Source organism: Aegilops tauschii, chromosome 7 (assembly GCF_002575655.3).
Source record: "Aegilops tauschii subsp. strangulata cultivar AL8/78 chromosome 7, Aet v6.0, whole genome shotgun sequence".
Lineage (NCBI taxonomy): Eukaryota > Viridiplantae > Streptophyta > Magnoliopsida > Poales > Poaceae > Aegilops > Aegilops tauschii.
The window spans coordinates 581,968,576-581,988,566 of NC_053041.3; the positions used below are offsets into that span (position 1 = coordinate 581,968,576).

General features: G+C 49.4%; 2 protein-coding genes across 3 annotated transcripts in view; one reads left to right on the forward strand and one right to left on the reverse strand.

Moving 5' to 3' along the window:
• LOC109768074 (polyubiquitin 11-like) overlaps positions 1-11,215 on the forward strand; it is a 183,676-nt gene extending 172,461 nt beyond the window's left edge. Inside the window, exon 6 of one of the 2 annotated variants that reach the window (XM_040394809.3) lies at positions 10,477-11,215. In XM_040394809.3, the coding sequence (XP_040250743.3) occupies positions 10,477-10,950 (474 nt within the window). In that variant the 3' untranslated portion in view covers positions 10,951-11,215. The remainder of the gene's footprint in view (positions 1-10,476) is intronic. The other variant, XM_073505264.1, reaches the window with a different exon arrangement.
• A 1,024-nt stretch (positions 11,216-12,239) lies between these two features.
• LOC109768073 (putative cis-zeatin O-glucosyltransferase) lies at positions 12,240-14,022 on the reverse strand. The gene has a single exon (XM_020326807.4). It carries the CDS (start codon positions 13,881-13,883, stop codon positions 12,408-12,410), a length of 1,476 nt encoding a protein of 491 aa, XP_020182396.1. The 5' UTR covers positions 13,884-14,022; the 3' UTR covers positions 12,240-12,407.
• Positions 14,023-19,991: the final 5,969 nt, after the last annotated feature.

Sequence of the window (19,991 nt, forward strand, 5' to 3'; positions counted from 1 at the left end):
AGGTTCACTCGAATATTCATTCGTGTGGGTATAGGGGTCAATATGGGTGTCCACGGCTCCGATGTTGACCATTGATCGGAAGGGGTTCCAGGTCATGTCTATACTTCACCGAACCTATAGGGTCACACGCTTAAGGGTCATCTATCTGCTGAATACTAGACAGGGAGTCTGAGAGAAAATCACCGAAAAAGTTTCGGACACCGAAAAGTTTCGGACAGCAGAATCGTACCGCAGAGAGAGGTCACCGGATGAGTTTCGGTGAAACCGAAAAAGTTGTTTCGGGGTATGCCATTGAGTCAAGATGGTTTCGGCACATGCCTGATAATTCTTGGAGAGTGCCAGAATCATTCTGAAAACTTTTTGGAATTTTCAGAAATAAAAACCGAAAATGTTTCGGAGCTGCCGGTACCGCTTTGGCTGTTTTTCGCAGATGAAATTCACTAATCTGAAATTGTTTCAGAACGAATCCAAAATCATTTTAGTGGGTACTGGAATTATTCTAAGACCCACAGAAATATTTTCGGATTTAGTGGACGCGAAAAATTGTCTTCATGAATAGTGAAAACGCATTCTTGTTTGCTTTTCGCAGATGAAAATCACTAAACCGAAATTGTTTCGGAACACGTTGAAAATTATTTTAGTGGGTACTGGAAATGTTCTGAGCCCACATAAATATTTTCAGTTCGAACGGACGCTGAAAAATGTCGTCATGAATAGTGAAAGTGCTTTTGCCTTGGCTTCTTGGAGAAGCCACCTTGAGGGCCTTTTTGGTATTTCCCCCCTTGGCTTCTTGGAGAAGCCACCCTTGGGCTTGGCCTATAAATAGGGGTGGAGGGGGCTGCCTAAAGGATCATCCCTTCTCACATACAAGTGCCATGCATGATCTGGCTTCTCTCTCCCTCCCAGCGAAATAGTTTCGTAGACGGCGAAGCCCTGCCGGATAGATGACACCGTATGTGTGCAACTCTGTAGAGATATCGTAGTTTCGGTCTTAGTTCGTGAGTGCCTCCCGAAGGGCTGTCCGTGTGACCGTCCGAGTTTCGAAGGTCCTCCCGAAGGGCTGTCCGAGTGACCGTTCGAGTTTCGAAGGTCCTCCCGAAGGGCTGTCCGCGACACCGTCCGGGGGGCTGTTCGACCGCCTCCCGGAGGGCTGTCTGAGGAGCAGATGAGGGTATACATCCTCGCGGTTGGGAGGTTGTAAATCCTAGCTGCGGGGATTTGCACCGCCGATCGTCATCGACTCTACTTCCCGCTGCGCTACGAGTCGGTAACGAAAAAGATCAAACCTTGTATGCAGTCTCCATAGTGGTCCTGGGCTGGTGCGTAGGTTGGAATTTTTTTGTTTTTTGCTGCGTTACCCTACATTGGCAATGGGCGATATGAAGAAATAGTCCAAGACGTGGTGATGTTGGCACGCAAGATCAGGGAGCATGGAGGTTTGATCAATGAGCAGCGGGAGGATGCGATCATTTGGACAGGAAACGGCAAAGGATCCTACTCCACGAGCTCTGCTTACAATGCATAATTCGAAAACCTACCCAACAATGGAATGAAATCGTCCATTTGGAAGGTATGGGCCCCTGGCAAGATTAAAATCTTCTCTTGGCTGATTCATTGGGACAGAATATGGTGTAACGACAGACTGCAACGTCGTGGATGGCCAAACCCATACTTCTGTCAGCTCTGCCTCAAAAACCTCGAATCCTCCGCTCATCTCTTCTGGAACTGCTCATTCTCGCGAGCAGTCTGGGCAAATGTGGCTGAATGGAAAATATGCTCATCGCTCGCCCCACATCTGCATGATCGGCGATGCACACCCTCGGCAGTCAAGACCATTGTGGATGCAACAAGCGCAGAAAACAGGAGGGGAGTGAAGACTATGATCATGGCTACCACTTGGGCGATTTGGATGGAAAGAAACAACTGTACATTCAAAAAGAAGATCGCCACCTTGAAGGATGTCATCGATGCCATCCAGCGCATGATGGAGCATTGGCGGCTAGCCGGAGCAAGAACTATTGAGCCCCCGTTTGGGGATTTAGGTGTGAGATAGCTTCCTAAAGTTTAGCTGGGAGCTGGAGGCCGAAGGCCCTCTTCTGTTGTACCTCTCTTTTTCATTCTCACCCTGATCACTTGATCAAACTTTGTCTCTCATATCTCCTAAATCAATCAAAGCCAGCCAAGCTGGATCTTTAAAAAAAAAAAGGAAAAGTACCTTAGCTTACGACGGCCTAGGCTTTGGCTATTCGCTAGCTCGGCCACTGCTGGTAGCATTAACCAATGATGAAGCTATGAAATAATACAAAAAAAAAACCCATCAGGTTGATGACGCTGCTGCGGTGTGGCTACTGCATGGCGTTGCGAGCGGCCATGGCGTTGTTGAACCCCTTCTGCGTCGCCATGGTCAGCAACCCGAAACCTTGCGACCGCCCACGCTTGTCGTACACGACTTTTGCGCGGGCCACCTTCCCATGCTTGCTGAACATGTCTTGCAGCCAGGAGCTATTCAACTTCGCGGACAGATCGCCGACGTAGATCGTCAGTTCTTGCGATTGTGACTGAGTGGTGTTGTCGTTGCGGGTCGTTGGGCTTCCTCGTTGGTGCCGAGTCATCGGCCCACCAAAGACAGGTATCTGAGGATCGGGTAGGAACCACAGGCACCTCGCGTCGTGTCATCCGGGCGGCAGGGTCTCCACCAGTGTGGCGGCGCCGTCCTTGAAGCTATACATGTACACGCTGGACGCCTCCCGAGGAACAAAACGTCCGTCATGGCCTGCCGTGTTGTTGATGACAAAGTAGGCGGTGCCACCGCTCAGCTCCCCGCCCAACCACACGGCATCCACAAGGAAGCTGCCCGGGAAACCCAAGAAGAGGACAACGTCGTGGAAGTTTGATTCGTCATCGCACACCCACTCCACCACCCGCTCCTCCTCCCGCTCACCGCCGTTCCGCAGACACAGCCGGTGCAGTGACACCGACAGGTCGTGCCGCTGTCCACTTGAAGAACACTGGCAGGAGCAGGTCGCCGCCGGACTCAAGAGGTAGCTAGCTGCACCTGCGTACCTTTCCGGGCTCATCCGGCGGCGTCGCTTGCACTTCATTGGTGATTACTGTGGTGTAGAGGCCTGGAGAGATTTGATCCCAGCGCGGCCAGAGGATGTGGCAGGTAGCCAAGCCCACGCACACGATGTAGCCGTAGTAATACGCGGCCGCGCAGCAGCGGTCACACGCAACCATTCGCCGTGGTCTGGGCGCAGGAAGGATGCCTGGAATCTGCTCCGTGGGTTACCCTCCTCTTGCCGGAAGTCATATAAAAGGACGGCGCCGTCATCGGAGAAGACGCGATGCCACTTGCGGTCCAGACGCTCGCGGGGGAAGGGCAGGGATTGGGCGGTCAGACGGTTGACGAGGGAGAGGTCGGCGCTGAGCAGCCACGCCGCGATGCCGTCGGTGCGGGCGACCCTTGTGTCCCGGACGCAGACGCCGGGCGCGCTGTAGCTTGTCTTGGAGAAGACGCGGCGGCAACGCTGGTCCTCTGTGGCGGAGTCGGCGGCGGCGGAGGGCAGGAGGCCCCTTCTATTTTCAGGAGTATTGCACCATGGACTGCAGACGTCGTGGAAGCGGACGGCGGCGTGGAGATGGCCGGAGATGTCGCCCACTGGCCGACCGACGCAGCGGAGGGCGATGTTGGTGACGCCATGGTGGGTGCTCAATCGGTCGAGGTTGACGTGTCGATTGTATGAGTGCGTGGAACGCACCCGGCAATGTCCATGAAGGAGAAGAAAACCTTTGGCATCCGATCTGAGTTAAACAACTTATTCTGTTTTACGAGCGTGCGTGGGCTTGTATTTGTAACAGACCGGCTTCTTGAGCGTCCGGCTTTATAAATTAATAAAACCCACATCATAGGCAGCGTAACAATACAAGACATAGTCAAACGCAACGAAACGGGCACGGAGGCTCAGACCACACGGCCAAGGTATCTAGAAGTTCAGGCGGCCAAAAGAACCTCCAGCGGGCATATTACATGGCCAATGGCTAAAGCATAGAGCACGCAGACTCGCTCGGACGTCAAAAGGGTCAGTTCACGAAGTAGAAGTGACAGCTGGCTCCCTTTGCCAAAACATAGACTTGACGAAGACGATCTTGAGCATGCTGCAATTTCTCAGCATCCTTGCGCCTCGTCAACGGACTCCATTGCTGCAGGAAAATGTTGCATTTGTAAATTATGTTAGCAGGGTGAGTCGGAAAGATCCCCTCGATCGCTAATTTGTTCCTAGTGAGTCAAATTGCCCAAAACAGAGCTCCAATACAGCTCCAAAGCACTCGCTTGTTGCTTCCTTGCACGGAATCAAGAATGGCCGTAAGATCCGAGGACGACCGCGGGTCCCAAGATGTGTTGGCCGCAGACCGGACTGCACTCCAGGCAAAACAGGCTAACGGGCAACGGAAGAAAACGTGATTCGCATCTTCGGGCACGCTACAGATCGCACACACGCCGGTGGACGGGCCATTTCTTTTGGCACACACGCCGAGGTGGGTAGCTTGTTCCGAAACAGCTGCCAAAAGAACACCTTAATCTTGAGCGGGAGGCGAGATTTCCACAGGCTCGTAGGCACTTGGAGGGACGGCCCCTGACACTGACACAGTTTGCGGTAGAGGGACTTGACCGAAAACTTGCCGGACGGGGTGAGAGCCCAAGTCACCGAGTCCGCGGATGCGGACAGCGTCACCGGGTTGACGAGCGTAAGCAACGTCGTGAGCTGCGTTTGTTCCTGCCCGGTAAGCTCGCGACGGAAGTGGATCGCCGGAGGGGACGAGGCAAGTGCCGTGGCCACCGATAGCTCCGGTTGATTGCCAAGGCGTAGAGTTCCTGGAATTCCGACCATAGAGGCTGGGTTCCGATCCAATGGTCAAGCCAGAAACGGGCCGAGCGACCATTACCAATGGAAAACTTGGCCCCCATTGCAAAAGCCGGACGAATCGCATGGAGATCGTTCCAGAAAGGTGATCCCCTCGCAGCACCCTCGAAAAAATTCCCATTCGGGATATATTTGGCTCGCAACAGGTCAACCCACAGACCCGTCGTCCCCTAGGACAGTTTCCAAATCCATTTGCACATGAGTGCAACGTTGAGGATTCTAGTGTTCGTGATCCCGAGGCCTCCCAGGTCTTTGGGACGGCACACCGCGGCCCATTTAACCATGTGATATTTACGTTTAGGCCCTGATCCTTCCCAAAAGAAACGAGACCGAGGCGTGTCCATCTTGGTGTGAACGCCTTCAGCCAAGAGGAAAAGACCCATCGCAAATTGTGGCAGCGAGGACAGGCTATAGTTCGTGAGCACCAATCTCACTGCGGAGGATAGGAACTTCCCCCTCCACGGGCAAACTCGCCCGCCCACTTTGGTCCATAACGGAGCCCACCCATCAATCGTGATGCGCTTGGCGTCTAATAGAAGGCCTAAGTAAGTGAACGGAAGTTTGCCGACTTTGCAGTTGAGCAGGTCCGCTATGCGCCTGCCCTCCTCTGCGTCCAAACCCATGGGCAACACTTCGCACTTGTGGAAGTTTAGTTTGAGCCCTGACATGAGTTTGAAGCTAAGTAGAAGGGCTTTGACCGTAGCCACACTATGGAGGTCAGGTTGGAACAGCAATAGCGTATCGTCGGCATATTGCAAGTGAGATATCCCCCCTGGGATGGGCTTCTTGTAGATCAAGGAATATCTCCCGTGATCTCCCGCTCTGTAATCTCTCCTTTTCCTTTTCTTTTCGTATAAACATCGATTACAACAGACACAATACACACACAACCTCACCCTAATAAATACATGCTCATGCAGCGCCTAATGAAGACTGGATCAGAGCTCCCAAGGCCTTACCGCCAGAGCAACAACATCCGCATCATCAGAGATCAATGAAGGTTGCCCAGCGGATACTGCCAATATAGCATAGAGAAAAGTTGATGGAAACGATTTGGGAAGTGAGGGTAAGTAAAATGCGTGATATAATCTCAACCGACTGGGAGCTGTACCTTCAAAAATTATCCTTTCATTGATTATTGTAAGCATCACAATAGCTTGTGTTTTCTGGAGATACTGGAGAAGTAATTCATATGAATACTGCAATGGGACACGAGGTAGAAACTGTAATTTTCTAGGAAAAACAACATCGCAGCAAACAAAAAAGGTGAGATCATGATGTATCATGCAACGAGTTGCCAATTGAACTAAGAATCACCACTTGGAATATGCTTCGCCAGCAACATCTGTGAAAATTTGATCTATATGTGGTTTGTGCCCCATATTTGACACTAGCATTCAGTATGTATTATACTATCATGATGATGTATCATCTACTCTTATTTCCAACGAGTTGCCCATTAGGATTTAGGAAGAAAAAGTAAGAACAGACCTAGATTGTGTCTGTTTCCCTTGGTCTTAACAACACTTACAAACTTAGTGGTGGAAAAAGGTACGCGAGAATAGACCATCTCGACTTCTAAAGCTACTGACACAACAACGCATATGCATTCAGTGGAGCATTTTATCTCTGCGTGTTCATTCAACTCACAAAAGGTGACTTAACCATACCATCGTAGTTGCAACAAAGAGATGGAATGCAAATATAGAAGAACTTGTTGCAGTACTACCTCACATAATTTGATTCTGAATTTATTTTGCCTTAAAGATCGGGCCAGATCCATTTCCTGGAAATTATAGAATGCAGAACAATAACTGCATGTTTTGTGACTCCCGATAACATAAGACCAAATAGACAAATGCAAATCTCCATTCACACACTTGAAAATGGATCTAAGAGAGCTAAATGATGGACCTCCAAATGCAAAGGAGAAAGAGCGCCTTCCAGCTTTTGGAGCTCCCTTGAATGCATCATTTCATGATCTTTCCGAAATTTAAGGAAAAATGACCGAGCTGCAGGATTCATATGTGGTGATATCAATGACAGAAATGCTCCAAATAAACTAAGTGGATGCATAAAATGCAAACAAAGTTTATCCAATAATGTACACAAACTACAAATGCCTTCCTTGCCCAAAAAAAAATTACCTTCTAGTGTATGTCCCTCTGACACTAGATCCATGAAGCAATGGATAAACACTGGATAAAGTATGCGGAGTAATTCATGCTACAATAAAAAAAAAACTCAGAGGCATGAAATATATAGCTGAATACAAGGATGAAAAGGCCATTCCATGAAATAGGTACATCAAATTAGACCAAGAATTCCATCCACCACAAGCAAATATCCCATTTCCAGTGAGTACAATCATGTAACAATTACTTCCTCTGTCCCAAATTATAAGACCTTTTTTGGTACTTCCTCTGTCCCAAATTATAAGACGTTTTTGGTAGTCTATTTAGCCTACCAAAAAAGGTCTTATAATTTGGGACAGAGGTAGTATGTGATTATGCTTACGTGAATGGTTTTTTGCTTTCTAGAAGGAGCTCTGCAGTGTGAACACATGTCATAAAACACAAAGACCATTTTTAACAAGAGAAACACGAAGAAAACTCATGAGCAGCATGTTAGATTAATGAACAGTGTGGATATAGCAGCTGCGTGCCTCAAAATATCTGTGAATGCTGCAAAGCGAAGTGCATTCAAATGTACTAGAGCTGTAAACGTGAAGCACAATCCCCAGCTAATGAAACACACCTTGTATTGATCCAGAGAACTGTATGCCCATGTTCTTAACTTATTATAGCCATCATAGTATCTTGCTGGATCATTATCCGACCTGTCAACAAAGAGGAACATACGACGCTACATGACTGTAAATTTTCAGATTAACATGGCATTAGAGCAAATTTGGTGCATTTTTGACATAATACTCTAGATTAGCCCCCCTCAACTGTGGTCAAGGCTCCTCCCAAATCTTGTTGAAGGTTTGTCATTGCTCAAACGAAAGTATCAATTTCTTACACTCGACTCGACCAAGCTAAGCTAATTCAGTACACGGAGAGCTTGAACCTACTGGAAAGAGCTCTACCCGAGTCAGGTGAGCCAATCCGCCACGGCTCGGAACCACCAATTCGGCACCGTTCTACAAACGAACTGCAAGAAAACCAGTACTAGCTACCACGCAGAACTTGGGGAGCGAGGCCACTGCGGCCACCCGAAGGGGCGGTGGGGGCGAGGTACCTGGAGAGCGAGACGTCGGAGAGGGAGTTGGTGGAGTGGCGGTTGCGCTCCTCCTGCAGCGCAAGCTCGGCGAGGCGGAACCCCTTGCGGTGCAGGTACTGCTGCACCTTCCTCTCCATCTCCTCGTCCTCCATCGCTGGCTCGCCGGCCGGCCGCGCGCCGGGGAGGAGGCGCCCTAGGGTTTAGGAGCGGGCAGCGTCCGCGGGAGGGTGGGAGGGAAAGACTCGGGCCTGTTCGCAGCGGTGAGGGGTATATGATCAAGGATTTGCCAACAAGGGGGGTTATCCTCAATTGTCCCGTTCGGTGCTGCCCCCGCCCCGCTAAATCCTCAGATTCCGTTCGCCTCGATCGCTCGGCGGCTATGGAGGCCCACCTTGCCGGAGGGGGAGACGAGGCGCCCGCGTTGAGGAGGCCGACGGAGACGGAGGACGAGGACGCCGGGAGGGGCGGCAGCGCCGATAGCCTCGCCGCCCGGAAAGAGTGCACGAGCAGCTGGCGTGGGGCGGCGGTGGAGAAAGCAGGGCGGGGTGGGTCTGTCAGCACCGGCAGTCAGTCGCTATAAGTCTGACGAAGCTACTGTCCGGAAGATGCAACACTTACGGGTTCAGTTAACAGACGGCCCAGATCTCACGAGAGGAAATGGGGGGACACGAGGCTACCTTGCTCGGAGGTGAGCTGCGCGAGACAATGAACTAACAGTATAACAGAGCGAGCAACGACCCACCACAGTGACTTTCCTTCGTCAGCCGCTGGATCATTTAACGAGCGGTATAGATGTTTAGCACAGTCGTCGCTGCATGGCAATCATCTATTGGGCTGCTGCTCCGAAGAGGTTTAGGGGAGTTGTGGTTAATTGGGCTTATGTGGGCTGGTAATATATCTGGCCCGTTCAGCTCGCACACGAAGGTGGGTGTGAGGTGACGGCGGCGGCTCCCGCGTGAGGAGCTCATCGACGACCCCGCCGTGCGCCAGTCCAACGCCCTCTCTGCTAACAGCAACGGCGCTACGACAACCATCGTGCCTCACGCTAAATTTTCTTCCACCACTATTTCAAAGCCTACCTCTTCCTGAAACCTAAAGGAGGGAGCGATTCTGGTGGATGTTGCCCAGATAAAGACATCTGAAGGGGATTTGCAAACGATGCCGAATAGCTTTGGCATCGGAGAAGTAATGTACAGGAAGGAGCGCGTGTGTAGAAGGGTGAGAATAGAAACACCTGCTTCCCTCGTTGTGCCCCGTTTCGCAGCCGATGACGCCAGCCGGCCACTGTACCTCTCCGTCTCTCCTTACTCATCACCCTTGAATCGCTGACAGACACCACGCACACGAAGCAGACTGTAATTTCAGTCCTGTTTTGAGTGACCCACCTCCTCATCAACCTAATCATGCAGACGATTAGTGGAACACTTTCTGAGTAAGTTTTGCAGTGAAGCATGAAGTCATACGCGCAACACAACAGAGTTGAAAACTATTGGCATAAGATTTGAACCTTCCATTGTTTTTGTTAGGAGTTGGGAAACAAAAACCTGTGAGGTCACTTTTGTGCTAAAGATAGCTCCCAAGTAAAGAGATAACGTGTGTTTATCTTCCTGAAAGAAAATTGTACCGATCGCTTAGAAATATTTTTGTGTCCTTTTCATTACAATATTCTGGTTGCTGAGTAAGGCTCTGTATGACCGTATGATACTTCTCACATTTTTCAAAGTTTTACTTCCATTATTCAAAGCATTATTTATTATCACAATGCTCTGGCAAGAGTTCAACTGTCAGATCTTCTCTTCTCTTTTTATGACTATAAATAGATTTTTTTCAACCTCATATGTAACACATGAATGAATGTTGGACTTCCATAAAAAATTAATACATCCACGTTTTGCATATATTTCTAGCATTCGTCCATTAAGATGGATGAGTGTGGCATGACAATGTGAGCCCAGTTTTCCATTCCACGGTACTTCACCACAAACCGATTTAATTTCTCCTATTTGATAACTGCCCAATGTATGAGTTAAGTTGTGCAAATTTAACATTCATGTTTGGTACCTTCATGTATTTAAGGATATTTCGGTCAATATTATAAAAAATGGACCGGTGCGGCAACGCGCGCAATCATGGTCTAGTGGGACTATAAAACAGAGGAATATGCACCTAAATAAACAGAGGAACGGTTTCTATGGTATATTTTTGTAAACCGTCCGGATCACGCAATCCAGACATGTTTTGCCATCTTATGCGAGTCTGCATCAGTCCGTCATCGGTCTGGACGTGTTATTTTCCACAAACCCGAAACAACCTGGGGGAGCTTTGCGAGCGTTCGGACCGCCGTCATGCCCACGTCAGGCTCCGTGGTGGTATGCAAATCTTTGTGAAGACCCTCACTAACAAGACCATCACCCTCGAGGTGGAGTCTTCCGACATGATCGACAATGTCAAAGCGAAGATCCAGGACAAGGAGGGCATCCCCCCAGACCAACAGAGGTTGATCATTGCCGGAAAGCAACTTGAGGATGGGTGCACTCTTGCTGATTACAACATCCAAAAGGAATCAACCTTGCACATGGTTCTCCGTCTCCGTGGTGGCATACAAATCTTTGTCAAGACCTTGACCGACAAGACAATTACCCTAGAGGTCGAGTCTTCTGACACAATCGACAATGTGAAGGCCAAGATCCAGGATAAGGGCATCCCACCGGACCAGCAACGTCTGATCTTTCCAGGCAAGCAACTTGAGAACGGACGCCCCTTGCTGATTACAATATCCAGACGGAATCCACCTTGCACCTAGTTCTCCGCCTCCGTGGTGGCATGCATATTTTGACAATGATTTTCATTTATTGAATGCTTATAAAATTAGTATACAAACATATAAAATAAAATTGTTTAGTAAGACAAATACGACGAATTTATACATGTTCAATCCATGTACTACAATATACTCCCTCCGTTTCTTTTTAGTCCGCATATAAGATTTGGTCAAAGTTAAACTTTGTAAAGTTTGACTAACTTTATATAAAAAAATATTAACATCTACAATACTAAAGTTATATGTTATAAAAATTAATTTCATCATGTATCAAATAGTATTGATTTTATAGTGTGAATGTTGATATTTTTTCCTACAAAGCTAGTCAAACTTTATAAAGTTTGACTTTGACCAAATCTTATATGCAAACTAAAAAGAAACGGAGGGAGTACTAGCAAATATGCCCGTGCGTTGCAACGGGAGAAAAACAGTCAGATTATGCAGATGTGGTAGAGATAAAAATAAATTCTGAATCTAATGCCAAGATGAGATAAGGATTTTCAATATGTCATTTCACAAACTATGTTTGAGTGATGTCATGATGAGAAGAGACTTTTAAAAAGTCATTCCAAAAACTAAAAATGTGATGGTCTCATCACGACTTGATTTCCTAAGGCACCACAACGAAAAAAAAAATGCTGAGCAAACTGCATTGATGCATGGACCCCTGCCTGAGCTAGACTGATGCGTGATATGTCTCGCCTTGACCTAACGTAGCGGTGTTTTCCATAACCAGTAGAACTGTGGTACCATAATAGCAGTGTATGGAGGCAAAATAGACATTTAGTCATTTCCATATAGCTTACAAAAACTAACCATAGCAAGATGAGTCAATTTTTTTGGGGGGCTCAGCGTTGTACAGAACACGAAAATTCTTTTTTACCCGACACGTGAGGAACTAAATAAAATCATAAACCCGCCTCTACAAATCCTCTAATAAAACCTCTAGCTAAGTGATGATTCATTTTGTTCGTTACTTACGAATCTTTTAATTTTTGTGAATATTTTCTAAAATTTCATGAACATTGTTTTCTAATTTAAAGAAGGAAAAACAGGAACAAAAATGAGAAAGGAAAAAGCAAAAAAAAGGGGGCGTGACAACCTAGGCTGCCCCATTACCGCGTGCTGAAAATCCAAACCGTTTTCTATACTTACCGGTGGCATGGTGGATAATTATGGACAACTTCAGAGGCAATTTCTATGACGAACGACCACAAGCAATGACTTTTTATTAGTAGGTGGAGAGGTAGAGCTATTAGTGGTCAAAGATCTACACTGCAAAGTCAAAATTCATGCATTATATTTTAGGAAAGAGGGAGTACGATTTGAGACGCAGGAAGTACTTGTCTTCTTTATTACACTTGTATCACCTAGTTAAGGTGAGAAGTGTTATCAGAAAGAGAAAAAGAAAAAAAAAGAAAAAGACGCACGATATTCCATCACCTAGTGAGGTGAGCAGTGAAATCCTGCAAATCCTTGCGCGATGAGCCGCCTGCAGCCGCGCAGGCGCGAACGGCCTCCCCGAGCGCCATGGCGCGCCGCCTCATCGCTAGCCCTTCCTCGCCGACCATCGCCGTTTCGATCGCCTGCTGTATAGTCGCCGCCGGCGTCACCTCGCCGTGTTTCTCCCACGGCCTCACCAGGAGGCCGGCCCCGAGGTACTTCTCGACGAACTGGGCGTCCCACGGCTGGTCGGAGTGCATCGGCCACGCGAGGATCGGCTTGCCGTGGCTCATGCTCTCCACGGTCGAGTTCCAGCCGCAGTGGCTCATGAACGCCGCCGTGGCCGGGTGCGCCAGGATCTCCAGCTGCGGCGCCCACCCGGTGATCACGAGCCCCGTGCCCCTGGCCTGCTCGGCGAACTCGGACGCCCGCCTCGCGTGCCGGCGGCTTTCGGCATCGTCCGTGGACACGCTGCCGCGGTCGGCGTCGCGCAGCACCCAGATGAAGCGGTGCTTGCTGCCCTTCAACGCCGCGGCGAGCTCCGTGACCTGCTCCCCTCGGAGTGAGGACGTCGAGCCGAACGACACGTAGAGCACCGACGCTGCCGGCTGCTTGTCGAGCCAGTCCAGGCACTCGTGTCGCCCTTGCTTCGCGTCGATCCGGTCCGGCTCAAGCAGGGGGCTCAACGGCCCGACGGCGTAGATCCTCTGGCCGACGGCGGCGAGGGTCTCGGCGAAGGCGTCGACGAACTCGCCCTCGAGCGCGCGGCACGTGTTTGCGACCATGCCGCCGCCGCGCGAGACCGATTGCGCCATGCTGGACTGCTTCTTGGCGCACTCCATGAACTCCCTGGACACGTACCTGTCCATGGGGGCGTACTCGAGGCCGGCGTCCCGCAGGAGGCGGTGCCCGGCGAACACCATGCCGACCATGTACGAGACGGCGCCGCAGTAGAGCCCGAAGGACTCCCCGTTGCCGTTGGGCAGCCGCTCCGCCTCGACGGCGGCGAAGGCGTTGAGGACGTCGTGCAGGACGACCACGCGGCGGCGGGACGCGGAGAGGTCCCGGAGGAGCGCGGCGAGCGGGGCGGCCGCGCCGGCGACGTAGGCCTCGAACATGGGCATGATGTGGGTGGGGAAGGGCGAGGCGGCGTCCGGGTCGGGCGGCGGGGCGGCGAACGCGGGGATGTCGAGCTCGTGGAAGTGGACGGAGCGGAGCGCCGCGTCGTCCCAGCCGTGCACGCGCGCGCGCGCCTGGCGGACGTGCGCCGCGGGCGCCGCGTAGTGCAGGTCCAGGCCGTGAGGCTCCGACGCGAGCTGCAGCGACAGGTGCAGCAGCTGGTTCAGGTGGCCCTGCATCGGGAACGGCACCGCCACCACCGCCACCGACGACGACTCCATTGGATCCTTCCTCCCTGCCGATGTGTTTGTGGTACTGACTACTGAGGAGCGGAGGGGCGGCCGACGGTGCATATTTATGAGTGGCGTGCCATGGCGGAAGCTTCCCTTCCGTCAGTGAGCAAATCCGTAGCGCCCACGCTTGTGTTCTGTGAGAAGATGCTGCATGACGTAGGCTCAGATCTACCTTGTTATTCAAAGCATTTCTTAGAGATTGGTCAACAATGGCGTCTGGTTGCATGGTGACGAGTGAAGTTTAAGTTTTTTGGAATCGGAAGATAATTGTTTTTTAGTGAACAGAAGATGATGAATGGTGTGTCCTGGTCCGATATTTCCTTGATCGACCCACAAAGATGGTGGGCAACCGTCGACGGCGACATCGTAGAAGCTGCAAGGGCGTGGGGGCTGGCGATCGGACGGATCTGTTGTCGGCCCTGTGCTGACTGCTGAGGCCTGACGTAGGTGGTCAGGCAACTCCAAAAAAGGACGTCCGGTTTGTCCGATTTTCATTGGTTTGGGGCAGAAAAATGGACAAAGCCAACCACTTGCGATCGTGCGGGCATCGTTGTGCTAACGAGCACGTCTCGTCCCAAACCGTTCAGGTCGTGGATGTTAGAATTGTGTCGAATATTATTGTATAAGGTAAGTTACAGTTGGACTTGGTTTTGGACTGTGTGTAGACAGGGTAGGAGTTGTGTCCTAATAGGACACCTGTATCCTAGACCTCTCATATATACGGGGGTAGACACAAGATGTAACCTATGTCAACATAATAGCACAGGTACGCAGGGGGAACCGGCGGCGTGTGTCGGCGGCCAGGGTGCGGTATTGTGACGGTGTCATGGGGAGGAGCGCCCATAGTCATGCCCCGGGGATGTAGCCATGATGGTGAACCTCGTTAACAAATCTCGGTGTTATGCCTCGTGTGATTACTTGGTCCTCGGTAGATCGACGGAGCGCCTTGGATTTATTCTAACAATTGGTATCAGAGCCCAGGTGCCCGGAATGAATCTCGGTAGACTCACGGGTGGTCGGTCATGGTTGGTGGGCTTGAAACGCTGGTGTTAGCAGGCCCATGGATGACCGATGTGTGAGGGGGAGATTGTTGGGTTTAGTTCCACATCGGTTGTGGGAGGAGGCAGAACACGATTTATAAGGGCGGGGGTGTCCCCTTCTAACAGGCTAGTCTTTTGGGGGGAAAGGGCCCAAGGCCTGTCATAAGTCGGTGTTGCTCTCCGGTTGGGCCTGTTAACAAATCTCGGTGTTGTGCCTCGTGTGATTGCTTGGTCCTCGGTAGATCGACGGAGCGCCTCGGATTTATTCTAACAGTGGACTTAATTTTTTGCCCAAAAATTTTTAAACTTGCAAATAATACGAGAACATGAATATAAACAGTGCATACATGCATACGCTCATAGTACCAAAGTTCAACGCAGGTCTTACTTTAACTAAAACTTAATAAAAGACATAAAAAAGTAGATAAAGGCCCGTCGCTGGTGGCCGCCGTCGTCTTCAGGAGTCGCCGTCCTACTCGTCGTACGGTGAGGTCGACGTAGGGTGGTGGCTGCCACAGGTGGGCTGACGGCCCCTGCCAGATCGGAGGCGCCGGTGGTGCCTGCACCACCTCCTCCCGTGGCTTCTGCTCCTGCTCCGGCGACCGCGGGGGCGTTGCTGACCATAGGCCGACTCCCACCGAGTTCGCCATTTTCGGCGCCGTGCAGGACCAGCTCCACCGCTGGTCCCACCAGACGAGGGTCCCACGCAGCGAGGGGCTGCTCCTCCACCACCTCCTTCTTCACCTCCTCCTTGTCGTCGACATCCATCTCCGGGATGGCCACGTCGCCGGCCACCGACAGGGCCAGAGCGGTTTCCACGCCATCCCATTGCCACTCGTCGTGCGTGTTCATGGAATCCTCCATGACACGCCTAATGAGCCGGGCCTCCTCCTCCTCGGTCATGTGTGGCACCGGTGGAGGGGACGGAGATGGGGACGGCGTCGGCGAGATGCCGCGCACAAGCCTACGCCCGCGCGCTTGGGGCGGGCTGGTTGCATGAGCCGGATGCGGTGGGCGCTGTCCAGCAAAGTAGGACCGCTGATGCAGTCGTGCTCATCGCGGAACCAAGTGTCCAATAGCGGCAAGTCGATGGCGTACCTGGAGTCCCGCAGCAGATCCGGTGGCAGCTGTTGGCGGCGACGGTCGATCTCTTCGCGGCGGGCGTGGCCACTCACCGGCACCACCGGGATTGGCACGCGGTCCGCGGAGAGATGCCAGTTGTTTAGCAAATGAACATCTCCCTACGGGAGCGGTGTGGACGTCTCCCAGTACCGGCGGCAGACGTCGACGTGGACGTACATCCTGTTGCGTTGGCCGGCCACCGGCGGCGCGAGCCGAAAGGCAGGTGGTGCGAGCGGAAATGGCGGAGATGGTGGTGCGGGCGACGTGGATCTACTAGAGCGGCGACTGCCAGAGGAGGAGCCGGCCTCGTGGTCGTGCTTCCCATTGTTGATGATCCAATGCCAGCCCATGGCGCCGGCGGGGAGGTGGGCGAGTGGGGGTCCGGCGGCGCTGGCTAGGGTTTTGCTCGCTCGTGTCGGGGTTCGATGAGGCCGGCAGGCCAGGAAATGGAAACTGTGGACTGGCCGGTCCACGACTTCCACATTAGGAAGGACGACGACCCCTCTGCCCGTGTGAATGAAAACCGGGCCCTGCCGCTCGTGCGCATTGAATTTGGGCGGTGGAGGTAGGTGGACGGCCGCCACGCGTCCCTGAGGCGGACGACGAGCCCGTCCGTTCGACGTCCGTGTGGTCGCGAACCGGGCGCATGTTTGTGCCGGAAATGGGCGGGCCGGCTACGAAATAGACAAAATTTACGGTTGATACGTCTCCAACGTACCTATAATTTTTTATTGTTCCATGCTATTATATTATCCATCTAGGATGTTTTATATGCATTTATATGCTATTTTATATGATTTTTGGAAGTAACCTATTAACCTAGAGCCCAGTGCCAGTTTCTGTTTTTTCCTTGTTTTTGAGTATCACAAAAAAGGAAAACCAAACGGAGTCCAATTGACCTGAAATTTCACGGAGATTATTTTTGGACCAGAAGAAGCCCACGGAGTATCAGAGATGGGCCAGAAGAGTCCCGAGGCACCCACGAGGGTGGGGGCGCGCCCTACCCCCTGGGCACGCCCCCCTACCTCGTGGCCGCCTCAGAGACCCCCTGACTTGTTCCCGACGCCAACTTCTCCTATATATACCCAAACTTCCAGAACATAACCTAGATCGGGAGTTCCGTCGCCGCAAGCCTCTGTAGCCACCAAAAATCAATCGGGGCCCTGTTTCGGCACCCTGCCGGAGGGGGGGGGGATCCATCATCGGTGGCCATCTTCACATCTCGGCGCTCTCCATGACGAGGAGGGAGTAGTTCACCCTCGGGGCTGAGGGTATGTACCCGTAGCTATGTGTTTGATCTCTCTCTCTCTCTCTCTCTCTCTCTCTCTCTCTCTCGTGTTCTTGATTCGGCATGATCTTGATGTGCCACGAGCTTTGCTATTATAGTTGGATCTTATGATGTTTCTCCCCCTCTACTCTCTTGTAATGGATTGAGTTTTCCCTTTGAAGTTATCTTATCGGATTGAGTCTTTAAGGATTTGAGAACACTTGACGTATGTCTTGCATGGGATACCCGTGATGACAATGGGGTATTCTATTGATCCACTTGATGTATGTTTTGGTGATCAGCTTGCGGGTTCCGTGACCTTGGGAATCTATGCATAGGGGTTGGCACACGTTTCCGTCTTGACTCTCCGGTAGAAACTTTGGGGTACTCTTTGAAGTTCTTTGTGTTGGTTGAATAGATGAATCGAAGATTGTGTGATGCATATCGTATAATCATACCCGCGGATACTTGAGGTGACATTGGAGTATCTAGGTGACATTAGGGTTTTGGTTGATTTGTGTCTTAAGGTGTTATTCTAGTACAAACTCTAGGATAGATCGAATGGAAAGAATAGCTTCGTATTATTTTACTACGGACTCTTGAATAGATCAATCGGAAAGAATAACTTTGAGGTGGTTTCGTACCCTACAATAATCTCTTCGTTTGTTCTCCGTTATTAGTGACTTTGGAGTGACTCTTTGGTGCATGTTGAGGGATAGTTATATGATCCAATTATGTTATTATTGTTGAGAGAACTTGCACTAGTGAAAGTATGAACCCTAGGCCTTGTTTCGTAGCATTGCAATACCGTTTACGCTCACTTTTACCATAAGTTACCCTGCTGTTTTTATATTTTCAGATTACAAAAACCTATATCTACAATCCATATTGCACCTGTATCACCATCTCTTCGCCGAACTAGTGCACCTATACAATTTACCATTGTATTGGGTGTGTTGGGGACACAAGAGACTCTTTGTTATTTGGTTGCAGGGTTGCTTGAGACAGACCATCTTCATCCTACGCCTCCCACGTATTGATAAACCTTTGGTCATCCACTTGAGGGAAATTTGCTACTGTCCTACAAACCTCTACACTTGGAGGCCCAACAACGTCTACAAGAAGAAGGTTGTGTAGTAGACATCAAGCTCTTTTCTGGCGCCGTTGCCGGGGAGGTGAGTGCTTGAAGGTATATCTTTAGATCTTGCAATCGAATATTTTTGTTTCTTGTTTTATCACTAGTTTATTCTATAAAAGAAAACTACAAAAAAATGGAATTAAGGTTGCCTCATATGCTTCATCTTTTTAATGTCTTTCGTGAAAATGATGGGAAGGCAAATTGTGCTCAAGTACTAGAAGAAGAATTACATAGAATGATTGGCATAAAATATGTGAATGATGAGCATGATTGCAATGTTGTTAGTATGAATTCTTTCAATATCCATGATGCTAATGATATGCAAAGCCACAAGCTTGGGGATGCTATGTTTGATGAATATGATATGTTTAGTCTCAAAATTTTTGATGAGAATATTTATTATGATGAAAGCATGCCTCCTATTTATGATGATTATATTGATGAAAGTGGGTTTGGAAGAGTGACAACTTTAGGAAGTAATGATCCCACTATTTTGGAGGATGCCCAATATTATTGTGATAATTATGAAAGTGGATTTGGAGAGGTCATGACTTTATTTAGTGATGAATCCACTATTTCGGAAGAGGTTCCAATTGATTATGAGAACAAAGTTGCTATCTATGATGATTATTGTGATGCCTTGTATGCTATTAAGAATAATGATAAACATGAAACTTGTCATCATGATTTTAGTTTTCAATTGGATTATGCCTCACATGATAATTATTTTGTTGAGTTTGCTCCCACTATTATTCATAAGAAATTCGCTTATGTGGAGAGTAATAAAATTTATATGCTTCGGGATCATGAAAAGAATGCTTTATGTGATGGTTATAGTGTTGAATTCATTCATGATGCTACTGAAAATTATTATGAAGGAGGAATATATGCTTGTAGGAGTTGCAATAATATCAAGTTTCCTCTCTATGTATTGAAAATCTTGAAGTTATGCGTGTTTTGCCTTCCTATGCTAGTTGATTATTGTTCCCATAAGTTGTTTGATCACAAAATCCCTATGCATAGGAAGTGGGTTAGACTTAAATGTCCTAGTCATATTGTTCATGATGCTCTCTTTATGTTTCAATTCTTATCTTTTATGTGAGGATCATTGAAATCATCATGCCTAGCCAGGGGCGTTAAACGTTAGCGCTTGTTGGGAGGCAACCCAATTTTATTTTTGTTCATTGCTTTTTGCTCCTGTTTAGCAATAAATAATTCATCTAGCCTCTGGTTAGATGTGGTTTTATGTTTTAATTAGTTCTTGTGCCAAGAAGAACCAATAGGATCTTCTTGGGTGATAGTTGTTTGATCTTGTTGAAAAAGACAGAAACTTTGTGCTCACGAAAATAATTGTTAAAATCCACCAGAACGTGATAAAATGCGAATTGTTTTTGCAGAAGATCAATATACAAATTATCCAGGTTGTCCTAGTTTTTCAGAATTTTTTTTGGAGTTAAGAAGTATTCGAACAAATCAGATTACTACAGACTGTTCTGTTTTTGACAGATTCTGTTTTCTATGTGTTGTTTGCTTATTTTGCCGAATCTATGAGTAGTATCGGAGGGTATGAACCATAGAGAAGTTGGAATGCAGTAGATATT

Excerpts from the sequence above, each read along its gene's own strand:
- LOC109768073 (XM_020326807.4), bottom strand. The coding sequence starts at position 13,883 with ATGCACCGTCGGCCGCCCCTCCGCTCCTCAGTAGTCAGTACCACAAAC.